The sequence below is a fragment of the Manis pentadactyla genome, chromosome 11 (assembly GCF_030020395.1).
Source record: "Manis pentadactyla isolate mManPen7 chromosome 11, mManPen7.hap1, whole genome shotgun sequence".
In the NCBI taxonomy this organism is placed as follows: Eukaryota; Metazoa; Chordata; class Mammalia; order Pholidota; family Manidae; genus Manis; species Manis pentadactyla.
Window position 1 is genome coordinate 49,489,047 of NC_080029.1, and position 24,519 is coordinate 49,513,565.

The 24,519-nt window shown below is 34.7% G+C and overlaps 1 protein-coding gene across 2 annotated transcripts in view; it reads left to right on the forward strand.

The window, feature by feature from the left end:
- MAP4K5 (mitogen-activated protein kinase kinase kinase kinase 5) overlaps positions 1-24,519 on the forward strand; it is a 142,611-nt gene that overhangs the window by 67,971 nt on the left and 50,121 nt on the right. For both annotated transcript variants that reach the window (XM_057488474.1, XM_036917343.2), the window contains exons 11-16: positions 2,333-2,395; positions 4,273-4,354; positions 5,283-5,399; positions 8,045-8,123; positions 20,511-20,569; positions 21,537-21,604. In XM_057488474.1, the coding sequence (XP_057344457.1) occupies positions 2,333-2,395; positions 4,273-4,354; positions 5,283-5,399; positions 8,045-8,123; positions 20,511-20,569; positions 21,537-21,604 (468 nt within the window). The remainder of the gene's footprint in view (positions 1-2,332; positions 2,396-4,272; positions 4,355-5,282; positions 5,400-8,044; positions 8,124-20,510; positions 20,570-21,536; positions 21,605-24,519) is intronic.

Consider the following 24,519-nt stretch of genomic DNA (forward strand, 5'->3'; position numbering starts at 1 on the left):
TTCTTTGCTCATCCATAAGATACAACTCCTCATCCATTCAAGTTTTCGTGAGATGGCAGCAGTTCAGTCACATCTTCAGGCTTCACTTCTGGTTTTCTTGCTGTTACTACCCCATTAGCAGTTACTTCCTCCACTGAGGTTTTGAACCCCTTCATGTCATCCATGAGGGTTGGAATCAACTTCTCCTAAACTCCTATAAATGTTGATATTTGACCCTTCTTATGAATCACAAATATTCTTCGTGGCATCCAGAATAATGAATCTTTTCCAAAAGCTCTTCGGTTGGCTTTACCCAAATCCACCAGAGGCATCACTGTCTATGGCAGCTATAGCTTTATGAAGTGTATTTCTTAAACAATAAGACTTGAAATTCACCATGACTCCTTGATACATATGGGCTGCAGAATGAGTGTTATGTCAGCGGGCATGAAAACAACACTCACTGTACATCTAATCTCAATGCACATCTCCATCAGAGCTCTTGGGTGAGCAGATGCATCATCATTGTCCACGAGTGAAGTATTTTGGAAGGAATCTTTTTTCCTGAGCAGTAGGTCTCAACAGCGGGCTTTAAATATTCAGTAAACCATGTTTCTAAACAGATGTACTATCACCCAGTCTTTGTTGTGGTGGTATAGAGCACAGGCAGAGTAGATTTAGCATAATTCTTAAGGGCCCTAGAATTTTCAGAATGTTAAGTGAACATTGACATCAACTTAAGTCACCAGCTGCATTAGTCCCCAACAAGAGAATCAGCCTATCTTTTGAAGCTTTTAAACCAGGCATTGACTTCTCTCTGGATATGAAAGTTCTAGATGTCATCTTCTTCTAATATAAGACTGTTTGTCTACATCGAAAATATGTGTTTAGTGTAACCACCTTCATTAATGTTCGTAGTGAGTTCTGAATAACTTGCTGCAGCTTCTACATCAGCACTTCACCTTGCACTTTCATGTTGTGGAGGAGGCTTCTTTCCTTAAACCTCATGAACCAACCTCTGCTAGCTTCCAACTTTTCTTCTGCAGCTTCCTCACTTCTCTCTCAGCCTTCATAGAATTGAATAGAGAATCTTGCTGCCAGTTTCATCTTCTATCCAGACCACTAAAACTTTCTCTAAACAGCAATAAGGCTGTTTATCATTTGTGGGTTCACTGGAGTAGCACTTGTGATTTCCTTCAAGAACTTTTCCTTTGCTTTCACAACCTGTCTCACCTTTCCACATGCCTTCCTTACTAAGCTTAGGAGTTTCTTGCTTTTGATTTCTAGTGAAAGATGTGTGACTCTTTTCTTTCACTTGAACACATAGTGGCCCCTGTAGGGTTATTAATTGATCTAATTCAGTATTGTTGTGTCTCAGGGAATAGGGAGGCCCACAGGGAGGGAGAGAGAGAGAGGTGAACAGCTGATTGGTGGAGCAGTCAGAACACACAACATTTATTAAGTTTGCTGTTTTATATGGGCATAGTTGTCATCCCCCAAAGCAATTAATTACAAAAGTAACATCAGAGATCACTGATCACAGATCACCATAACAAATATAATAATACAGAAAACGTTTGAAATATTGTGGGAATTGCCATAATGTGACAGAGACACAAAGTGAGCAAAGCTGTTAGAAAAATGGTGCTGATTTGCTCAATGCAGGGTTATCACAAACCTTCAATTTGTAAAATATATAATTATCTGCAAAGTGTAATAAAGCAAAGTACAATAAAACTAGGTATGCCTGTACTGAAACAGATGATTTTAGAACTTCCTACTTAATTCCTCCATCCTTCTATCCCCATAGTCTATAGAAAATGAGTCAAGGGTGAATTCATAGAGGAAGAAAACCCTTGGATGTTGACTTCTGTATCATTCATAACAAGAGAATGTGTGGAAAATTATTTTCTTAATGGGAAATATACTTAGGAAGTAGCCATTAACTTGCCTGTATGCCCAAAATAATTGTAGAGGCCAATCTTCCATTAAATATACAAGCTAATACCAGTGTTGCAGATTGATACACAATTTATGTACAGACTTGTGCCTAACATATAATTCTAGTTATATATGTAACAGAATGGTAATAAAACACATCTCTAACATTTGATACCTTTGCTTTGTGAGTAAGGGCTTGTTTGAATTTAAATATCCTCTCTATAGCCAGGAGAGATTTTCCATAGGTTATCCAAAGTATAAAAATTTAATTTCCATATTCCATAACAGTTTTCTTCAGCACCTGCATATGTAGTAATCTTATATAAATGCATTTCAGAATATTCATTCTGGTTATTAGATGTAGTAATAAAGGTATTTTGGTATTGCTTTGTAACTGAAATTTTTATTTCAGGGCCCTCTTCTTAATGTCCAAAAGTAATTTTCAGCCTCCAAAACTAAAGGACAAAACAAAATGGTAAGTTAAGGAATATATAAATTAATACAATTTTCAACTGAAGAGTGTCTCTTGTTTCTATAGGCGATGAAACTGAAGCCCAGGGCCATTAGTTTACCAGAAGGCACATATCTCAAGTTATTTAGAGAGCTATGGCAAGGGTCTAGGTTTATTTTCTGGTCAGTTGCTTAGGAATTTAGGAACTTAGGGTAATAAGGCATAGGAAGAAACCCATGTCAGTACAAAAGATTTTTATAATCTGTGCTCTCATAAAACTCTCAGTGTTCTCCGTGTTTGGCAGGTTGGTTAAGAGGTATGGTGAGGAAAAGATTTGAAATGAATACATTCAGAATTTGGGGATTCATTTTTTTGGCCTGTATTCCTTTACTTCCATTAATTACATATTGTTTAAGAAATACATTTCATAAGGTGATATGAAAAGGTTTCTCAGTTACCATGATACTTAAAATCAATCCCTATTTTCTTTTTTTACCATCCTTCCCTAAAACTCACAAAAATTATTACTTACTTTCATCCTAATCTCATCTTTCTCTTACAAAGTAAAGCAATTTTGCCTATTCTTATAGTACATAAGGATGGCTTCAGTTGGATGATAAAAATTGAAAATTATTTTTCTGGAAATGTCTTCCCCATACATTTAATAAAACTATGCAAATAAAAATTTCCAAGTTCAGAAATTCAGGAATCCTTCATACAGAGTACATGGATCTCTGGTGAGGAGTCCATGCTCTCCTAAAATTCTCTGTATATTCCTATTTCTGGAGAGACAGTGCATATCTTATTTCAGATTCTAAGAGGCCCATCCCCAAAACAGTTTCTGCACCACTGTTTTATGTTTTATTAGCTTGTCTGTGCATAGTATTACTTAGAAGCAAGGCCATTTTGGGGTTGATGCCAGGATGGAAGGCAGATTACACTCTGGTAATAAAGGAGTTTATATCCTACAGCTAACTATTCTTCTGTATTGACAGTTTATTCCTATTCCTTGTTACCCTAAGTTCCTAAGCAACTGTAATTGAAGAGCTTTATGGCAGGAATGACTGAATATTCATTCAGGAATGAGTGAATGCTAGCTATAACCACTGAATTCACGGTCAGATTCCAGTGCAGTACCTCTGCCAGTCTCAGATGGATGCTATCTGAGTGCATGTTATCTCTGCCATAAGTCATCAAATGTAATGCAGCGATTTGATTTCTGTTTAGAGAACTGCTGTACGCTGTCATTGGTAATTACAGTGATATTCCCTCTTTTGGGTTCATTCCCAATCCCTCCTCCAGTGTAATCTTGGCAATGTTGCCATTAATTAATTATCAAAACATGATTCCTTTAATTCATGTCTTCCTTTCCCCATTTCATCATGCAGGAAGCAGGAAAACTCTTCTTGTTGCTAAAATCATTCCCTCTTTTTTGCCTTTGTTTCTAAGAAAGTCAGTGACCTTTTAAAGGTGTAAATAATCTCTTACATTACCAACCCTACCTTCAGGCTTTCCAACTGTTTTGATGTAGCAAATCATTTACATACTGAATAAATTAGGCAATGAGAAAATGTCATTTTGTTTCCTAAATGGCACCGTTACACAACATTGTAAATTCTGCAGATAACACAGGTATCCATTTCTAGTTTTTGGTATATTTCTTAGAGGTTGTATATTATTGTTCTGTTAACTAACTGCATTTTACCTGAGAGATAAAACTGACACATATTTTTATGGGATCTACTGTGCTTTGGATTTATTTTTTGGCATAGAGAGAGCTAAGAGGCCTAAGAAAAAAAAAATGCTTCAAACTTTCTAACTGCTTGTAAGTTAATTTCACCTAGTAACACCAAAAAACTACTATTGTTGAAATATTTGTACATATCTCTTTTTATTTAAAGGTCATCAACATTCCATAATTTTGTCAAAATAGCACTAACCAAAAACCCCAAAAAAAGACCAACTGCTGAAAGACTTCTGACTGTAAGTCATTGAAATTATAGGGGAATTTTCTCTAGCCATGCAGTAATTAGGCATATCACTAAAACAAAAGTATTTGTATTTTTTAACGTAAAAATGTTAGTGATTTCTTACAGGAGGGGTCAACAAACTCTGTAAAGAACCAAATAGCAAATATCTTAGGCTTTGTAGGCCATATAGTTTCTATCACAAATACTCAGCTTTGCCATTGTACCGCAAAAGCTGTCATAGACAGTACACTCGAAATAGGTATGGCTTTAATACCTAATAAAACTTTATTTATAAAAAGAGGCAGGACACCAGATTTTGCCCATTGGCTATAGTTTGCCAACCCCTGCCTTAGAGAAAACTCTGAAAAATATTGCTGTCATCTAAAATTAATTGATTTTCTTGGCTTCTTATGTAAATATATAGAATGATCTGTGTGTATATGCGTTTGTAAAATAATTTTATATTAGAAAAAATCAATAATTACAGCAATCTAAGAAAACATTAAATGTCATAAAATTTAATAGTATGTCTATATTAGCATAACTACTGAATTAAATGTATGCAAATATAGAATACATATGCTTTTTTCTTATTGTGAAATGCACTGTATCACAGTATTCATTTGCATGTCAGTATAATGACATGAGTAATGAATGTTATTTTTATAGCCAAGATTGTAATTTTACATTAGATAACTTTCCATAGAGAAATAATTTATGTTACAAATTTACTCCACAAAGGTTACTTAGTTTTATGATATATAATTACGGTTCTCTGATTAATATTTTTACTAATACATTCTCTAATTGATTTGTATCAGTAAGCTCCCATGTGCTTGTCTTTGATAGTTACTGAATGGAAAAATAAAAATAACATTTTCTATAAACTATAGATGTAAAAGCATATTCATGAAATTTTGTTTTGCTTTGTTTTTGCTTAGCATACTTTTGTAGGGCAGCCAGGTCTCTCTAGGGCCCTAGCAGTTGAACTGTTGGACAAAGTGAACAATCCAGACAACCATGCACATTACACTGAAGGAGATGACGATGACTTTGAAGTAAGGAGTGTTTGTAATTTAATATTTGAAAATAAATGTTTGATATGGCCTTAAAGTTTGTTTTCTAATTCATTCTTTTAAGTTAGTTAAAACAATTTTAGCTACAAAGGTTAATTAGCAACATAAACTATACTTATCCTGCATATAATTACTAGTTGATAAATTTTTTTAATTGTTGTATTACATGTGTAACATAACCAGTTGACACTTTTCTTCCTAACACTGTATCATTTTATTTTCTTAGTTTGCCTGAAGTTATTAAGAGGTATAAGATTAGTATCAAAAATGTTCCTTTCCCTCTTCTATAAATCCAAGAGTGCTTTTTCTTCTCCCTAGATCTCAATTTCTATAGTGAAGATCTGTATTTAAAGGGAAAGGATATCTATTTCCAAGGAAATAAAGGTTGTAGGAACATTACTTTGGACTAAGAGAACAAACAAGTTTAGCCAGAGCACATGTATACATTATTTTGCACAATAGAAACTTCCTAGGAATCCAATTGGTCATTTTTGTTGTCTATGTATTTCACAGTTCATTAATACAATACAAATAATTTTTGAAAATTAAGTTGAAGTTCTCATAGAAATTTTATCCTTTCCAGTACTTGCTCTAGACTGTTATTTGTTACATAATTACATGTGTAACTGTTCCTAACTATTCTAGCCTTCTCTGAAAATACTATAGAATTTTTTAACAATTATATATATTTATTCATATTTTTACTTAACTTATAAATTTATAATTTTATTTATTTAAAATATTATTTTATATTTAACAATTATATATTTAGCAACAGAACTTGTAAATCAGGAATACAGAATTTCCTGCCCACTGGCAGTGACCTATTTATGCTTATATGTAACACAACTGTATTTTTTCACCAGTTGTATTTGTAGAAGCTCCTCTTATATATATATCTCTTTTCCTTTTATGATTCCTTTTTATTTCTGTATCTCTTAGAATCTGTCTCTTCATTACTTTTATGCCTTTGTTTCCCTTTTAATTTCTGGCAGGACTATAGAACTAAACTTCATCTGTTACTATTTGTTGAAGGAAGTTTTCTATTTCATGTTCTTAACTTTTTAATTGTATCGTACAAGTATCAGGATAACTACTAACACTCATTAGTAATCATTGTGTACCAAATGTTAGGCCAGATAATTTCCATGTTAACTCATCTTACACTCAAAACAGTTCTTTGCAGTAGGTATTGAATTTTCAGTGTGTTCTGCTGTGTAATCTTCCTCCAGCAGTGATTGATGTCTCAGATGTAAACACAAAGCTAGCTAGCTTAATTCATCCAAGGTTGTGATTTTGGCATGCCAGTGTACTGAAGGACAGTGGGACGAAGGGAATTAAGGATATTGGCAAGAGATTGCTTGCAATTGTGGATCACCAGATACAAATTGGGTGGAAAGAAAAGTGAAGATAAGAGAAATGCTATTGGAGAGTGAGAAGGTAATGGATTGATGAACTTGAGGTTCTAATGTGAACATTAAAAAAGTATAATGGGAGTGAATGGGAGAGTAAGCATAAAGAGTAAAGCACATAAAGGATAGTGTGAATTTGTGTATCAGAGCTGATGACAGGGTCCAGAGTGTGATCTTAGGAATAGTATTAGACTGCATTGAAGTATGAGAGAGTATCTTTAGAGATGAGGTCAGAAAACTTAAGTCCAAAACAATGGGCTTTTGAAGCCCCTTGGTTTGATGGTGTGTATTAATGTAGAGAAAAGCATATGAGCCAGTGTCTTAGTCATCAGTGAAAGAGTATGAGTTATCAGAAATTTGGTAGATAGGGTTGAGCTGAAAGTAGTTTCAGAGGATCAGGAGCTTATACAAAAGTGTTGAAATAGTAAGTTTCTTGCCTGATTTATAATATTCTAACTCAGTCTCCCTGCATTCAGTATTTCTCCCCATCTGATTGCTCTTAGAGCTGACTCTGGTAATGCCATTCCCCTTCTCTAAAATCTCAAAAAATTCCTTTGCCAAGAAAATAAAATTGAGAGGCCTAGCCTAACATTCAGAGACTCTCATAATCTCACTCAGCCACAGTTTCTCTTTCCAGCTTTGTCATCTCTTCACCTAATCTTTCCTGCAGCCTAATAATAACCAACTCTGAGTCCCTAAACACTCCAAATTTTCCATATCTTCTTGTATCACTTCATTCACATTCTTTCTGCTGTCTAGAATTCTTCCCACATTGCTGCACATGCTGTGCCTACTTGTCCATCAGTGCTCCAGGCCAGATTATGGCTCTGTCATGAAGAACTTCTCTGCTTCTTCAGGTGGAAGTCATTTCCCCTTCCTCTGATCATTAATAGTAATCTATTAATGAATGGCACTTACCATTTTCTAATCTTTTAAGTATTTGTGTGTCTTATTTTCCTAGACTATATGCTCTTTGAAATAAGATGTCTGACTTTCTTTGAATCTCTTCAGTATTTTATACAGTATAGATATGGAATAAGTGAATAAACAAAGTATCTTGGTGTTTATTGTACTTTTTACATTTAACCTATAATTTACTCTATTAGTAGTTAGTCATATTTGTCAAAAAATGATCACTTATAAAAGAGAAAGCTTGACCTTTTAAGTTTATTACTGAAATTTTTTTAAGTGTGTATATTATGCTTACATTCACAGCCCCATGCAATCATTCGTCATACCATTAGATCTACAAACAGGAATGCCAGAGCTGAACGGACAGCCTCAGAGATAAATTGTATGTGTTTGGTATACATTTCAGTTGGTGGTTTTGGAGGGTTGAGCTGGGTATTCTTGTGGGCTTTCTTGGAATAATAAAATATGAGACTGAGACTACATACTTCAACACATCAGAATACCTCTAAAATAGAGGTTGCTCTCTGGTTTATAATGGAATTCCCTTGGTTTATAATTAGTTTTTACTTTCTAATTGTAAAGGTAATATATGTCCATTGCAGAAAATTTACAAGAGGAAAAAAAAATTTACATCACTCATGATCACACCAGTGCCAACCCACAGATAATATTTTGTTGAATTGTCTTCATGTATTTGCATGTATATTTTTACATGGCTGAATTTATACTATATATAAGATTTTATTTGACATAGTCAAAAGTATTTTTCATATATTAGCCTAGCCTTTTATAACCAGTATATTTAATAAATGCATCTTATTTCATTAGTTTATCTATTGTAGTTGAATCATTCTCAATTTTTGGACATTTGGGTTGGTTTCAGTTTTTTTAGTCAGGTTAACACTAAGATGAATCTTTTCTAAAATACATAATTAAGAGGTGAAATTGATTGTTATTCAGTTAATCATTGACAGATAAGTTTTATATCAATAGTTATTTGTCATTTTAGCCACATTAATTTAGAAGAACAGATTTACAAAGAAATTTTAGGTGTGGTTAAATTGGCTTAAATGCATATTGCTTTCAAAGAGATTTAAAATACTTTATGGTAAAATAAGATAGAAATTATAAGCCATAATGGAGGAAGATAATTGATTAAATATTTAGGCTGATTAGAATTATTGCAGATGAGCATTTTGTTAAGTCTGAGTTTTCTTGAACCCAAATATTTCTAGCTTTCTGGATACAGCTTGGAAATCTAGGTCAGTGGAGAGTTAGAGTATCCTTCCTTTATCAGTTTCAATGAGGCCTTTTCATAGTTAAACCAGTAATGCAAGAGTTTATCCTTTTGTTAGTACCAGATTGCTGAGACTAATTGTGTTTTTTATATAATCTGAACTCTTTGGGCTTCAGATATTAAACAGAAAAGTAGTAAAGTTATTATTCCATTATAAAACTATCTTCTTTATTTTAAGCAGCTGTATTGTTATTAAATTAATGTAGTCTAATTTATTCTTTCTTGTATAGCTTTTGGATTTGGTATCATACTTAGCAAGACCTTCCTGATTTTAGGTTATAAAAGAATTCTATTGTTTCTTATATTTTTACAGTTTTGTTTTTTTAAAAATGTTTAAATCCTTGATATAAGGTGTTAATTTATTGATAAAAGATATGGAATATGGATTCAAATTCAGTTTCTTTCTAAATGACTGTTCATTTGTCTGAATGCTATTTATTAAAAACTTTATATTCACTGAGGGATTTGATATGCCACCTTTATTATGTACTAAATTGCCACATATATTTTAGGACTCCACATATATTTTTGGAAATTCTGTTCTGTTGCATTAATATGTTTAGTTATGTACCAGTAGCATACTTTTGATTTTTATGTGTTTATAATACCTGTTAAAATCTGTTAGGACTAGTCTTCCTCCTCTTCCCCTCACTCCACCAGAGGCCTGTTTCCTCAGAAACTTGGCATGTTGTATTCAGAAACCTCTTTATATGGAGCTCTGTATCTCAGTTAGAAATTAAGGAAACTTTTCTTTGTCAGTGACTTAGATCTTCCAGGCAAGAATAGACTTATTCATTCTAATGAATATGATTTCATACAGCAAAGTTTTTGACAACCTATGATTTAGAAAATGTTTTTTTCAGGAAGAAAGCAGTGGTATTTCAGAGAGGGGGAGTCATCATGTGATACTTTACATATGCCTCATATCCTTGGGAGAAACACTGTTTCATGTTGATTTACAATTGGATTTGTGTCTGTCCTTGCAGCCTGATGAATGGCAATGCAGATTGCTTAGTCTGGTCCAGATATGAGTGTATTAGCTTAATGCCTGTTTAAAAAAATTGTTTGTCATTTGAGAAGTTACATGGGGTTTGAGTCCAATAACCTAGGAAACCAACTGATTACAAGGAATTGGCACCAAGGAAGATGACAGGTATACACAAAGTACAAGCCCAACAGTCAGTTTAATTAATAGTTAATTAACATTATTTTAGCTGACTCATGAATAAATATTAGCCAGGTATTGGATTTATACCAAGGACTGACTAAGGCTGCAAAGATCACTATTAAGAGTGGGGATTCTACAAGTATCATAATGAAGAGGTAACAAGTGTCTGTCAAAAATCCAAAACATTAAACTGGCAAAGAGGGGAACAAAATGTAGTTAGAAAATAAAGAACTATGGTGTGCACATTAAAAAGAATGCCAGTGTTTCTGGTCATCTTACACCATGGGTCTTGGGCAGATGATACATTTCATGTCATCATCAGTTGATCCAATAGACTGTAAGGAAACTGTCTTCCTTTTGGAGTCATTTGCTTCTGAATTTTCCTTGTTATCTCCAGTCTGGGGTGTCCTGTTGTGACAATCTTGTATTGATTTCAGATTGGCCTGTGTCTCTGTATTTGAGAGATGTGATTATAGGGATCATCACCCCATTTTACCATTTTGTTAGTTGTTCACAGTGCCTTTATTTATTAGAAGGCAGTTTCCAGAATGTAGTCTGAGTTTTAAATGATGAGAAGGTTGTTTCTTCAACATGTTTGAATGCAAAACTGTGTGTACTGTACAATTCTCAGCTATATTAGCCTGGAAAAATGTAGAAACTGGAGTTGGGGGTAGTAGTCCCAGATATATAAAATGCTTAGTTTTAGTTCACTGGGACACAGTTAGTGGGCTCCTGAGGAAATTGACCTCACTATCACTCAGGGCCAAAGCAAACAAAAAACACTTTAAGCTAAGGAAGTCTAAGAATTCCTGAAAGTTTACCCACCTTAAGTTTGAAAATTCCATTTGTCCTTTTTCTCTTACCTGAATACTGCGGGTGATAAAGGCAGTGAAGATTTTGAGTGAAATATAGTGTCTTAGGAATCTCCTCAGGAGTAGTTCTGGGGAAGTGAGTGTTTATGTCACTAGAGGAGTACTTAGAGTTTTCCCAGGTATGAAACACAAACTCAAGCAACTTTTTTTTGCCGCTGTTGAAGTTGATGCTGTTGAACAACTTTGATCCATCCTAGACATAGACAAAATAACCTAAACAAGCCTTTGTTGTCAGAAAAGCTGTTTATGAAAAATTATTTGAAGTACAACATATCCGTGTCCTCTACATTGGTGTTTTTTTTAACTGCAGATGGCATCCCAACCCTTGACATTAATTCAGATTTTTATTTTAAAAGACACAAAACAGAATATATCCAAGTACATCGTTTGAATCCTTATTACTAGTTCTGCATTATGAAACTTGTGTGTGTGTTTGGTTTGTTAGCATTTGACTCGGTGAGTTTTTTGCTTGTTCTATTTGGGGTTCACTGAACTTAGATCTGAGTTGATATTTTTCATCAAATTTGGAAAATTGTGGGCCACTGTTTCTTCAGGTTTTCTGCCCCAGATTGTCCCTTCTCCTTCTGGAATTCCAGTTACATGTTAAACCACTTGATGTTTCATTTCATAGGTCACTGTTCTCCCTGACATCTATATACACACATAAGGTGTTCTTATTCTCTATACTTTAGTTTAGTTTCTGGTGCCCTGACTTAAAGTTCACTGATATTTTCTGTAGTGTTCATGCTCCTGTTCAAGCACATCAGTGGATTGTATTTCATATATTGTATTTTTTGGATCTAGACTTTCATTGATATATGTAGATATATGCACATATAAATCCATACATAGTTTCTATATTTCTCTACTAAGATTTCCATCTGCTAATTTATTGTGGCCATCTTTTCTCTTAAATCCACAAACATCTAGCTGTTTTAAAGTCTTTGTGTGTCAATTTCAACATCTGTGTCATCTCTATTATTTATTTTTCATCTGGTTATACTTCTCTATTTTCCTGCTTTTTCTCCAGTCTAAATAATTCTATATAGTTTTTTTTGTGTCTTGGACATTATGATACAACATTGAGTGGATTTTGTTCTCCTCATTTTAAAAGTAAAGTGTTTAAAGAATTAACTAGTAGGTCACCTTGCTTATTTCAAGGCTTGGTCAGGTTTTACTAGAGTATTTTTCAAGCTCTTTCCTCTGGTTAAAAACTCAGATATTTTCCTATTACTGTGTGATCACTATAATTTGTATTTGGTTCACAGCACTCTGTTGGATGTTTTCTGATATAGCTTGCTTGCATTTACTTGCAAAGTCTACTTGCTTTGTTCATAGGCAATTTAGTATTCAACCAAAGGCTTGAGGAGACTCCTTGGTATATTTCTAGAACTCCTTCTTTATGCAGCCCTCTAATTTCTGTTACTATGCCCTTCAAGTTCCCAATGCCTAAGCAGTCCCAAACTCCAATCTTCGTTTCCTGTACCGAGTGAGACTGTTATTCTCTCTTCAGGTTCCGCTTTCTTGTACTCTAGTTTGGAAAGAATCCTGAGGCAGGAAGCCAGGGTGAGTGTGGATCTAATTGCCATGTATTACTCTTCTTTCAAGGATTACAACCCTGTGGTGTCTGTCAACCATTACCTCAAAATAGTTGTTTCATATGTTTTTTTCATATAACACATACACATTTGTGTTACATGTCTGTTGAGTTGTTCATAGCAGAAAGGTAAATCTAATTCCTGTTAGTTCATCATGGCTAGAACTTGCATCTTTTGAAGGTAAATGAGGTTAGATAATAGAGGATGTCCCTACATTTGTATTTTCACAGACCAAAGATGCACCCAAAGGTACAGCCAGGATATTTCTTTAAAACAATAGTCTATCACACAAAACAGTAATATTGAGGCTCTAGCATTCTGAGCCATAAGTCATTCCATGCTGTAGTAGTTTTAGTCTAGTCATAAGAAATTTTTTTTAAAGAATATTTTCCTTATGTGTTAAAATATCTTAAATGTTTATGCTTATTTTACTTTTTCTCATTCTGTTTTCAATCACTGATACTGGTATGTTGGGATGTATTTTAATTTTACTATATCCTGAACCCAAATTTATGGAATTCATTCTCTGGTAATTTTTTTAAGTCATGAAATTTGCTGCATATATAGTTCTAATATTTTCTTTCCTTCTTTTCCATATTTATGCCTTTCATAATTTTTCTCTAGACCTGCTTGGCACTATTTCTAGTTGTAACCAAAAAAAAAAAAACTTTAGCTCATCTCTGTCTCAAATGAGTAAACTGGTTCTTTGTCAATTATAATACTTGTTCTTGAATTAAGTTGTTTTAAATTATGTTAAGAAATAAGTCACTAATAAAGGCTTTTTATTTTGTGTTATTTTTCAAAAGTAGATGCTGTATTTTATGGAATGTCTTCCAATCTTTCATTGAATGCTTTATAACTTAATGTTTCTGTTTATTGTAATGAATTATATAAGTATTTTGTATTGCTTTACAAATCTTATTTTTAGGGATAAGGAAACCAGATTCTTTTTGAAAGTGCTTTTTTAATGTATTTAGTTTGCAAAGATTATATTTCACAATCTTGCATCTCTGTGATGTAAGTGTGAATATTTTTTTAATTGAAGTATAGATGATAGACAATATTATACTGGATTCAAGTATACAAGACAATGGTTGAGCAGGTAAACACATTATTAAATCCACCCCAACTGGTGCAGTATCTGTCAACGCTGAAGTATGTTACAGAACCATTGGCAGTTTTCTTGATGGTGCACTTTCATTCCCATGACCAACTTACATTATGATTGAGATTTTTTGCATCTTTATCTTCTTCATCCACACCACCCACTCACCCCAACTCCTTGCCCATGGTAACCACCAGTCACTTCTCAGTGTCTCTAAGTCTACTGCTGTTTCGTTCATTTTGTTTTGTTTTGTTTTAGATTCCACATGTAAGTGAAATCATATGGTATCAGTCTTTCTCCACCTGGCTTATTTCACATAACATAATACCCTTTAGGTACATCCATGTTGTCGCAAATGGCAGCATTTCTTTCTTTTGTGTGGCTTAATAGTATTCCATTGTGGGTATGTACCATATCCTCTTTATCCTTTCACCTATTGGTGGACACTATGGCTGCTTTTGTAAATGATGCATCAGTAAACATAGGGTACATATATTTTTTGGAATCAGGGATTTTGTTTTTTTCTGAAACATTCCTAAAAGTGGAATTACTAGGTCATATGGTATTTCTATTTTTAGTGTTTTGGGGAACCTCCATACTGCCTTCTACAGTAGCTGTACCAATTTACAATCCCATCAACAGTGTAGGAGGGTTTCCTTTTCTCCTCATCCTCCTCAACACGTGTTACTTTTTGTCTTTTGGATAGAGGCCATTCTAACTGGTATGAGGTATCTCATTGTGTTTTGACTTGCATTTCCCTGGTGATTAGCAATGTGGAGTTCTTTTCACATGCCTATTGGCCATATGTATTTCTTCTTTGGAAAAATGTCTGTTCAGATCTTCTGCCCATTTCTTAATTAGGTTATTTATATTTCTGGTGTTGAGGTGTATGAGTTCCTTATATATTTTGCATTTTTCCTTGGGGGGTGTTTTTTTTTTAAAATACATTTACCCCTTACTGGAAAATCATTTACAAATATATTCTCCAATTACTGTAGGTTGCTTTTTTGTTCTGTTGATGGTGTCCGTTGCTGCACAGAAGCTTTTTAGTTTGATGTAGTCCCACTTGTTCATTTTTTATTTTGTTTCTCTTTCATGGGGAGAAGTGTCCAGAAAAAAATTGCTCATTCTATGTTCAAGAGATTTTGCCTATGTTTTATTCTAAGAGTTTTATGCTTTCATCTCTTACAGTCAGGTGTTTAATCAATTTTGTTTTACTTTTGTGTATGGACTTAGACAGTAAGAATCCAGTTTCATTCTCTTGCATGTAGCTGTCCAGTTTTGCCCACACTACTTATTAAAGAGACTGTCTTTTACCATTGTATGTTCATGGTTCCTTTATCATATATTAATTGACCATTTATTCATGAGTTTATACTTGGGCTCTCTATTCGGTTCCATTGATCTGTGGGTGTGTTCTTGTGCCAGTACCGTACTGTTTTGCTTTATGGTATAGATTGAAGTCAGGGAGCACAAAACCCCCAGCTTTCTCCTTCTTTCTCAAAATTGCATTGGCTATTCATGGTCTTTGTGGGTCAATAAGAATTTTAGGATTATTTGCTCTAGTTCATTAAAAAACGCCATTGGTATTTTTGGTAGGGATTGCATTGAACCTGGAAATTGCTTTGGACAGGATGGCTTTTTTGACAATATTAATTCTTCCTAATCACGAGCCTGGTATAGATTTGTATTTATTTGTGTCCTCTTTAATTTCTCTCATAATTGCCTTATAGTTTTCACAGTACAGGTCTTTCACCTCCTTGGTTAGGTTTATTCCTAGGTGTTTTATTCTTTCTGATGCAATTGTGAATGGAGTTGTTTCCCTGATTTTACTTTTTGCTATACTTCATTGTTAGTAGATAGGAATGCAACAGATTTCCATGTATTAATTTTATGTCGTGCAGCTTTGCTGAATCCAGTTATTAGTTCTGATATTTTTTGGTGGAGTCTTTAGGGTTTTCTGTATACAGTACAGTGTTATCTGCAAATAGTGGCAGTTTAACTTCTTCCTTACCAATCTGGATGCCTTTCATTTCTTTGTCTTGTCTGATTGCTGTGGCTAGTACCTCCAGTACTATGTTAAATAAAAGTGGGCAGAGTGGACATCCTTGTCTTGTTCCCAAACTTAGAGGAAAAACTTTCAGTTTCTCACTGTTAAGTATGAAGTTGGCCATGGGTTTGTTGTATATGGCCTTTATTATGTTGAGGTACTTGCCTCTATACCCATTTTGTTGAGAGTTTTTATCATGAATGAATGTTGAATTTTGTCAGATGCTTTTTCAGCATCTATGGAGATGATCATATGACTTTTGTCCTTTTTATTGATGTAATGGATGATGTTGATAGATTTTCAAATATTGTACCATCTTTGCATCCCTGAAATAAATCCCACTTGATTATGATGTATGATCTTTTTGATGTATTTTTGAATTCAGTTTGCTAATATTTTGTTGAGTATTTTTGCATCTATGTTCATCAGGGATATTGGTCTGTAGTTTTCTTTTTTTGTGGTGTCTTTGCCTGGTTTTGGTATTAGAGTAATGGTGGCTTCATAGAATGAGTTTGGAAGTATTACCTCCCCTTCTATTTTTTGGAAAACTTTAAGGAGGATGATATTGGGTCTTCACTAAATGTTTGATAAAATTCAGTGGTGAAGCCTTCTGGTCCAGGAGTTTTGTTCTTAGGTAGTTTTTGATTACCATTTCAATTTCATTGCTGGTAATTAATCCTTTCAGATTTTCTGATTCTTCCTAGGTCAGCCTTAGAAGGTTGTATTTTTCTAGGCAATTGTCCATTTCTTCTACGTTATCCAATTTGTTAGCATATAATCTTTCATAGTATTCTCTAATAATTCTTTGTATTTCTGTGGTGTCTGTAGTGATTTTTCCTTTCTCGTTTCTGATTCTGTTGATGTGTGTTGACTCTCTTTTTCTTGATAAGTCTGGCTAGGGGTTTATCTATTTTGTTTATTTTCTTGAAGAACCAGTTCCTGCTTTCACTGATTCTTTCTATTGTTTTATTCTTCTCGATTTTATTTATTTCTTCTCTGATCTTTATTATGTCCCTCCTTCAACTGACTTTGGGCCTCATTTGTTAGTCTTTCTACTTGCATTAATTGTGAGTGTAGAATGATCTTATGGAATTGATCTTCTTTCCTGAGGTAAGCCTGTATTGTAATATACTTCCCTCTCAGCACGGCCTTTGCTGTGTCCCACATATTTTGCAGGGTTGAGTTACTGTTTTCATTTGTCTCCATATATTGCTTGATAGTCTGGTTTTATTTGGTCATTGATCTATTGATTATTTAGAAGCATGTTGTGAATCCATGTGTTTGTGGCCTCTTTTGTTTTCTTTGCATAATTTATATGTAGTTTCATACCATTGTGGTAGGAGAAGCTGGTTGGTACAATTTTAATCCTTCTGAACTTACTGAAGCTCTTTTTGTGGCCTACTATATGATCTATTCTTGAAAATGTTCCATGTGTACTTGTGAAAGATGTGTATCCTGCTGTTATTGGGTGGACTGTTCTGTAGCTGTCTGCTAGGTCCATCTGTTCTAATGTGTTGTTCAGTGCCTCTTCCTCCTTACTTTTCTTCTTTCTGGTTGATCTGTCCATTGAAGTGAGTGGTGTGTTGAAGTCTTCTAAAATAAATGCATTGCATTCTATTTCCCCCTTTAATTCTGTTAATGTTTGTTTCACATATGTAGCTGCCTCTATGTTGGGTGCATAGATATTTATAATGGTTATATCCTTTTGTTGAACTGACCCCTTTATCATTATGTAATGTCCTTCTTTGTCTCCTGTTATTTGTTTTTTTGAAGTCTATTTTGCCTGGTACAAGTACTGTGTCTCTCGCTTTTTTCTCCCTATTAGTTGCATGAAATATCTTTTTCCATTCCTTCACTTTTAGTCTGTATGTCTTTGTGTTTGAAGTGACTCTCTTGTCGGCAGCATATAGACAAGTCTTGTTTTTTTATCCGTTCTGAAACTCTGTGTCTTTTGATTCATGCATTCAGACCATTTACATTTAGGATGATTATTGATAGATATTTACTTATTGCCATTGCAGGCTTTAGATTCGTGATTACCAAAGGTTCTAGGATAGCTTCTTTACTATCTAACAGTCTGACATAACTCACTTATTACACTATTTTAAACACAATCTAAAGGTTCTTTTTTTTTCTTCCATTTTCTTCCTCTTCCATTCTTTATGTATTAGGTATCATAATCTTTACTCTTTGTATATCCCTTGGCTGACATTATGGGTAGTTGATTTAATATTTTATTTGGTTAGTAATTAATTGGTCTACTTCCTTTATTGTGGTTTTATTTTCTCTGGTGACAGCAACTTAGCTTTAGGAACTCTTCCATTTATAACAGTCCCTCTAAAATACACTGTAGAGATAGATGGCTTGTGGGAGATAAATTCTCTCAGCTTTTGCTTATCTGGAAATTGTTTAATCCCTCCTTCAAATTTAAATGATAATCTTGCTGGATAAAGTATTCTTGGTTCAAGGCCCTTCTGCTTCATTGCATTAAATACATCATGCCACTACCTTTTGGCCTGTAAGATTTCTGCTGAGAAGTCTGTTTATAGCCTGATAGGCTTTCTTTTGTATGTGATCTTATTTCTCTCTCTGGCTGCTTTTAATAGTCTGTTCTTATCCTTGATCTTTGCCATTTTAATTATTATATGTCTTGGTTTTGTCTTCCTTGGGTACCTTGTGTTGGGAGATCTGTGCACCTCATGGCCTGAGAGACTATCTCCTTCCCCAGACTGGGATGTTTTTAGCAATTACCTCCTCAAAGATACTTTCTATCCCTTTTAATCTCTCTTCTCCTTCTGGTATCCCTATAATGCAAATATTGTTCTGTTTGGATTGGTCACACAGTTCTCTCTATATTCTTTCATTCTTTGAGATCCTTTTTACTCCCTATGCCTCAGCTTCTTTGTATTCCTCTTCTCTAATTTCTGTTTTATCATTTCTTCTGCTTCATCTAATCTGCTTTTAAATTCCTCCATTGTATGTTTGATTTTGGATATTATATTTTTCAAAGTTTCTCTTTCTTGAATTCCCCCTTGAGGTCTTGAATATTTTTCTGTAGCTCTGTGAGCATGTTTATGATTTTTATTTTTAAATGTTTATCAGGAGATTGGTGATTTCAGTTTCACTTAGCCCTCTTTCTGGTGTTGTGGGATTTTGATTTGTATCACGTTCTTTTGGTGTTTTGTATTTGTAAAAATAACTTGGTGTAGGCAGCGCCCTGTAGTACCCAGAAACTCTACTCTCTGTAGCTTCTCAGCCCCTGAAGTGATGTTGAAGGCAAAGGCGAGCGGCACTGGTGTCTGCCAGGAGGAAAGAGCACTTTTCTTCTTCTGGGCCGTAGGGCCCGCGTCCACTGTCAAGGACAGTTTACCAAGCATGGCGGGAAGATCCTCTATGCTTTGCACTTGTAGTTGCCATAGGTGTGGCTGGTGTGGCACCATGGTGGGGGCAGCCAGTTTCCAAGACAGTTCCTGCCAGGAGGAAGGAGCTTCAGGCTGTGTATTGCGTTGAGGGACCTCAGCTGTATTACCAGCCAGGGGATGGAGTGCCGAAGCTCCTGTAAGTTCCCAACCTGCTGGACTGAGTGTACTGGGACAATTTTGTCCACCTGAACTTTCTTCTGAGTTGCAAGCTCTGTGCAATCCTTGCCCCTTTAGCAGCCCTCTCACTGTTAGGAAGTGTCTCTGAGTGCCCACCTTTCTTTTGTCTCAGAGCAGCCAATTGTGGGTACCTTTTCTCCACAAGCGGCTGGAATCTCAGTCTCTCCAAGTATTCCACCTGTCTTAGATTTCCAGCCACACTAATCTCCAGAGCACCATGCAGTGTAGATTTGTGTTCCCAGAGTAGGCTTCCACCCACTCCCCACTTCATTTCTCTTCCTCCTGCTGGTGAGTTGGAGTGCGGAGAGGCTTGAGTCCCACCGAATCATGGCTTTAATACTTCACCCTTTTCTGTGAGGTCTGCTTTTTTCCCCAGGTTTAGGCAGTCTGCCACAGCCTTCTTTCCTGTTGCTTTATCAGGATTAGTTGTATTTGCTATATTTTCATATTATATGTGGATTTGGGAGGAGGTTTCTGTCTTACCTCTCATGCCGCCATCTTTAATCCAATCCTCCACATTATATTTTATAATTTTAAAATTTGAGTACTTTGTGAATAGATAACAATGTATTCTTTTCTCTGTTTTAGAGTATTTCATATAAAAAAAAGTCACTCTGAATATTTGAAATCATCCTGAAATCAGTCTGATTAGGGCAAATAAAATATACATGTAGCAAAGTACAGTAGTGAATTCCTGAATAGTGTTGTAACATTTAAGTTGAGAAATATAATTTGTTCTTAAAGTTGTACTTAGTCTCAGAGCCTGAAGCCTAGATGGAGAAAATCTTAAAGTGTTTTCTTAATCATCTTCTCTTAATTTTTAAAAACTTATATTTAAAAAGTGGTATTTAATTTCCTAATGCCAACTGATAATTAAGTAGGGTTGTTAGGAAGATACTAAATTGTTACTTTCTTAGGGTAAGCATAAAGTATACTCTCGTAGTAAATAAGTAAGATTCTGGCTTTTCTCATTTCCTTTCTTCTTTCTCCTTTCCCCCTCCCATAAGCATATTTCTCATTACAGTTACAAGATTAACCCTGTAAGGTTGAGAGTGCAAACACCTGTTATATATTTTTCAGTTGACAAATTACAATTTGAACCTCCTCTGAGAAAAGAAACAGAAGCACGGGATGAGATGGTAGGAATTAAGACTTTTAAAGTATTTTACACATTAAGATTTATAGTTAGTTATGCTTTGACTAAGAAAATAATATACTCTGAAGCATTTTGAAAATTTCATGAATTAAAGTTTGAAAAATCTTATAGTTAGGTATATTTTGAGTAGGGTACAATGCGTGATAAACCATTTTGTAACCATTTATTTAGACTCTTCTGAGTCTTTGAAGAATTTGTTTGAAGTTATCAAATATGTGGAATTTGATGCTCAGCTTTAAGCTCTCAGTATCTTATTTTACTGATTCTGTTATATTTGTAGTAAGTTTCTGTGTCACCTTAACTGTTTTTAATATTAACTGTTAATAACTTCTTTTTTAAACATTGTTCTTATTTTGAGATTATTCAGTTAACATTTCCTTATATAAAAGGAAAGAAATAACAGAACAAGATTGAGTCAACCTAGACATTATTTTAGCATCACTATATTTTTAAGCTTAAGTTAAAGTATATTTTTTAGAGTAATTTTTTTCTGTTAGTGGATCTCTTCATCCTTAATGTCTGAAAGTATTGCTCTTCCTACTGTATATATTGCTGTTCAATAAATTTTCAATTTCCATGCTAGTAGGAAAAAACGGTAACACTGAAATTAATGATAATTTAATAATAGGTTTAGTTCTCCATGCTAATGGAGTAGTGATACAAATAATTCAAAGTTATGTTTTTCTGTTATCCTTTGGAGGATAGTAGCATATTGGTAAAGAGGGCTTGTCACATTTGAAACTATATTTAATGTGCTTATGGAATTTCTTAAGTTTAAGTCAAATGATAATGAGTCATTTATCTAAATATGTCATATGATAGTAAATTTAGCTGGAGATTGAGAGTCGAGATGAATAATAGTCATGACATTGAATATTTTCTTGAATCAAATAAAATGGTTAATATCTATTGTAAAGTAACATTTTAAACTAAATTTTTTACCTTCACAGGGAGTGTCATCAGACCCAAACTTTGTATTACAGTGGAATCCTTTTGTTGATGGTGCAAATACTGGCAAGTAAGTTGTTTTCTAACTTAGTAACTCTATTTTACTTGGTTATATAAGAATTGTATTAGAAAGGAGTGGTTTCCTCTAATAAGCTTTAATTTTCATTTATAAAAATGTCATATTATGTCCTTTGTCAGTGCACAGCTTCTGACTTTTCTTATTACCAAAAGACATCATAATCATGTATTGATCATTAAGATGTTTGTTTTTTTGTTCTTTAAGTCAGAATATAGTGTTGTGTAATGTTATTATACTGAAAGATTAGCCACATAATGTCATGGGGAAAAATACTGCAGTGAGAGTCAGAAAGCCCCAGGTCCATCTCTGCACTGCAGTTATTTCACATTCTAGACCTGTCTTCCCTCAACAATTAAGTAACAGGGCTGGCCTAAATGAGGTGTTCCAAATCTGTTTGTTCATTGCAGTGCGTAGAGAGCTCTTTGGAAATAAAGATTCCTGGGCCGACAGCCTGTTTTTTGTCCAACCTGCAAACTCGAATGGTATTTACAATTTTTAATGGTTGAAAAAAATCAAAAGAAGAGTTGCTATTTTGTTACATGTAAAATTATGTGACGTTTACATTTCAGTGTCCATAAATGAGAGTTGGTTGGAGTACAGCTCTGCTCATTAGTATATTCTCTACAGCTGCTTTCATGCTACAACAGAAGAGTTAAGTAGTTGTGACCACTGTATGGTTGTAATGCCTACAATATTTACCCTCTGACCCTTTACAGAAAAAGTTTGACAACCCCTGCTATAGAAAACAGTCTTTGGGGTTAGAATCTAAAGAATCCCTAAAAAGCTTCCCAATTGATTACAATGACTGTTGACACATGTATGGAACCAATGGGCTAAATCAAGTGCCTTTCAAGCTTGATGTACCTGGAGGATCACAGGAAGATCTTATTAAAATGCAGATTCTCAATCAGTAGGTCTAAAAGGTACACGGATAAGTTTCCAGATGAATCCAATGTTGTTGTTTTATGGACCCCACCTGGAGTAGCAAACGGTTTGATGATACAGCTATTTAAATCTGTGATTCACTGTGTGTTCCAACTCTAAAATTCTCAATCTGTTTTTTACTACTAAGTTAAATTTAGCTTTTATTATATATAAAATGTAGCAAAGCATAACCATAAGGTAAAAAAAGGCTATGTTCACCTTATAGTCATACTAATACAATTTAACAAAATTAGGTCTTAGGCCTTCCTTTAGTTTTTTTTTTTTTTTTTTTGATATCATTAATGTACAATTACTTGGACAACATTGTGGCTACTAGACTCCCCCATTATAAAGCCCCCCCCACATCCCCCTTTACAGTCACTGTCCATCAATGTAGTAAGATGCTATAGAATCATTACTTGTCTTCTCTGTATATACTGCCTTCCCCGTGTCCCCAACCCCCTACATTATCTGTGCTAACCGTAATACCCCTTTTTCCCCCTTATCCCTCCCTTCCCACCCATCCTCCCCAGTCCCTTTCCCTTTGGTAACTGTTAGTCCATTCTTGGGTTCTGTCAGTCTGCTGCTGTTTTGTTCCTTCACTTTTTTCTTTGTTCTTATACTCCACAGATGAGTGAAATCGTTTGGTACTTGCCTTTCTCTGCCTGGCTTATTTCACTGAGCATAATACCCTCTAGCTCCATCCATGTTGTTGCAAATGGTAGGATTTGTTTTCTTCTTATGGTTGAATGATATTCCATTGTGTATATGTACACATCTTCTTTATCCATTCATCCACGGATGAACACTTAGGTTGCTTCCATTTCTTGGCTATTTTAAATAGTGCTGTGATAAACATAGGGGTGCATCTGTCTTTTTCAAACTGGGCTGCTGCATTCCTAAGGTAAATTCCTAGGAGTGGAATTCCTGTGTCAAATGGTATTTCTATTTTGAGCTTTTTGAGGAACCTCCATACTGCTTTTCACCATTGTTGAGCTAGTTTACATTCCCACCATCAGTGTAGGAGGGTTCCCCTTCCTCCACATCCTCGCCAACATTTGTTGTTGTTTGTCTTTTGGATGTTGGCCATCCTAACTGGTGTGAGTTGATATCTCATTGGGTTTTAATTTTCATTTCTCTGATGATTAGCGATGTGGAGCATCTGTTGATGTGTCTGTTGGCCATCTGAATTTCTTCTTTGGAGAAGTGTCTATTCAGCTCCTCTGCCCATTTTTTAATTTATTTATTTGCTTTTTGTTTGTTGAGGTGTGTGAGCTCTTTACATTATTTTGGATGTCAACCCTTCGTCAGATCTGTCATTTATGAATATATTCTCCCATACTGTAGGATGTCTTTATGTTCAATTGATGATGTACTTTACTGTACAGAAGCTTTTCAGTTTAATCCCACTTGTTCATCTTTGCTTTTGTTTCCCTTGCCCGGGGAGATATGTTCATGAAGAAATTGCTCATGTTTATGTACAAGAGACTTTTGCCTATGTTTTTTTCTAAGAGATTTATGGTTTCATGACTTACATTCAGGTCTTTGATCCATTTTGAGTTTACTTTTGTGTATGGGGTAAGACAATAATCCAGTTTCATTCTCTTACATGTAGCTGTCCAGTTTTGCCAACAAAAGCTGTTGAAGAGGCTGTCATTTTCGCATTTATCATATATTAATTGACCATATATGGTTGGGTTTATATCTGGACTCTCTAGTCTGTTCCACTGGTCTATGGGTCTTGTGCCAGTACCAAATTGTCTTGATTACTGTGGCTTTGTAGTAGAGCTTGAAGTTGGAGAGTGAGATCCCCCCCACTTTATTCTTCTTTCTCAGAATTGCGTAATTCCCCCTGCTTTATTCTTCCTTCTCAGGATTGCTTTGGCTATTTGGGGTCTTTTGTGGTTCCATATGAATTTTAGAATGATTTGCTCTAGTTCATTGAAGAATGCTGTAGTATTTTGATAGGGATTGCATTGAAT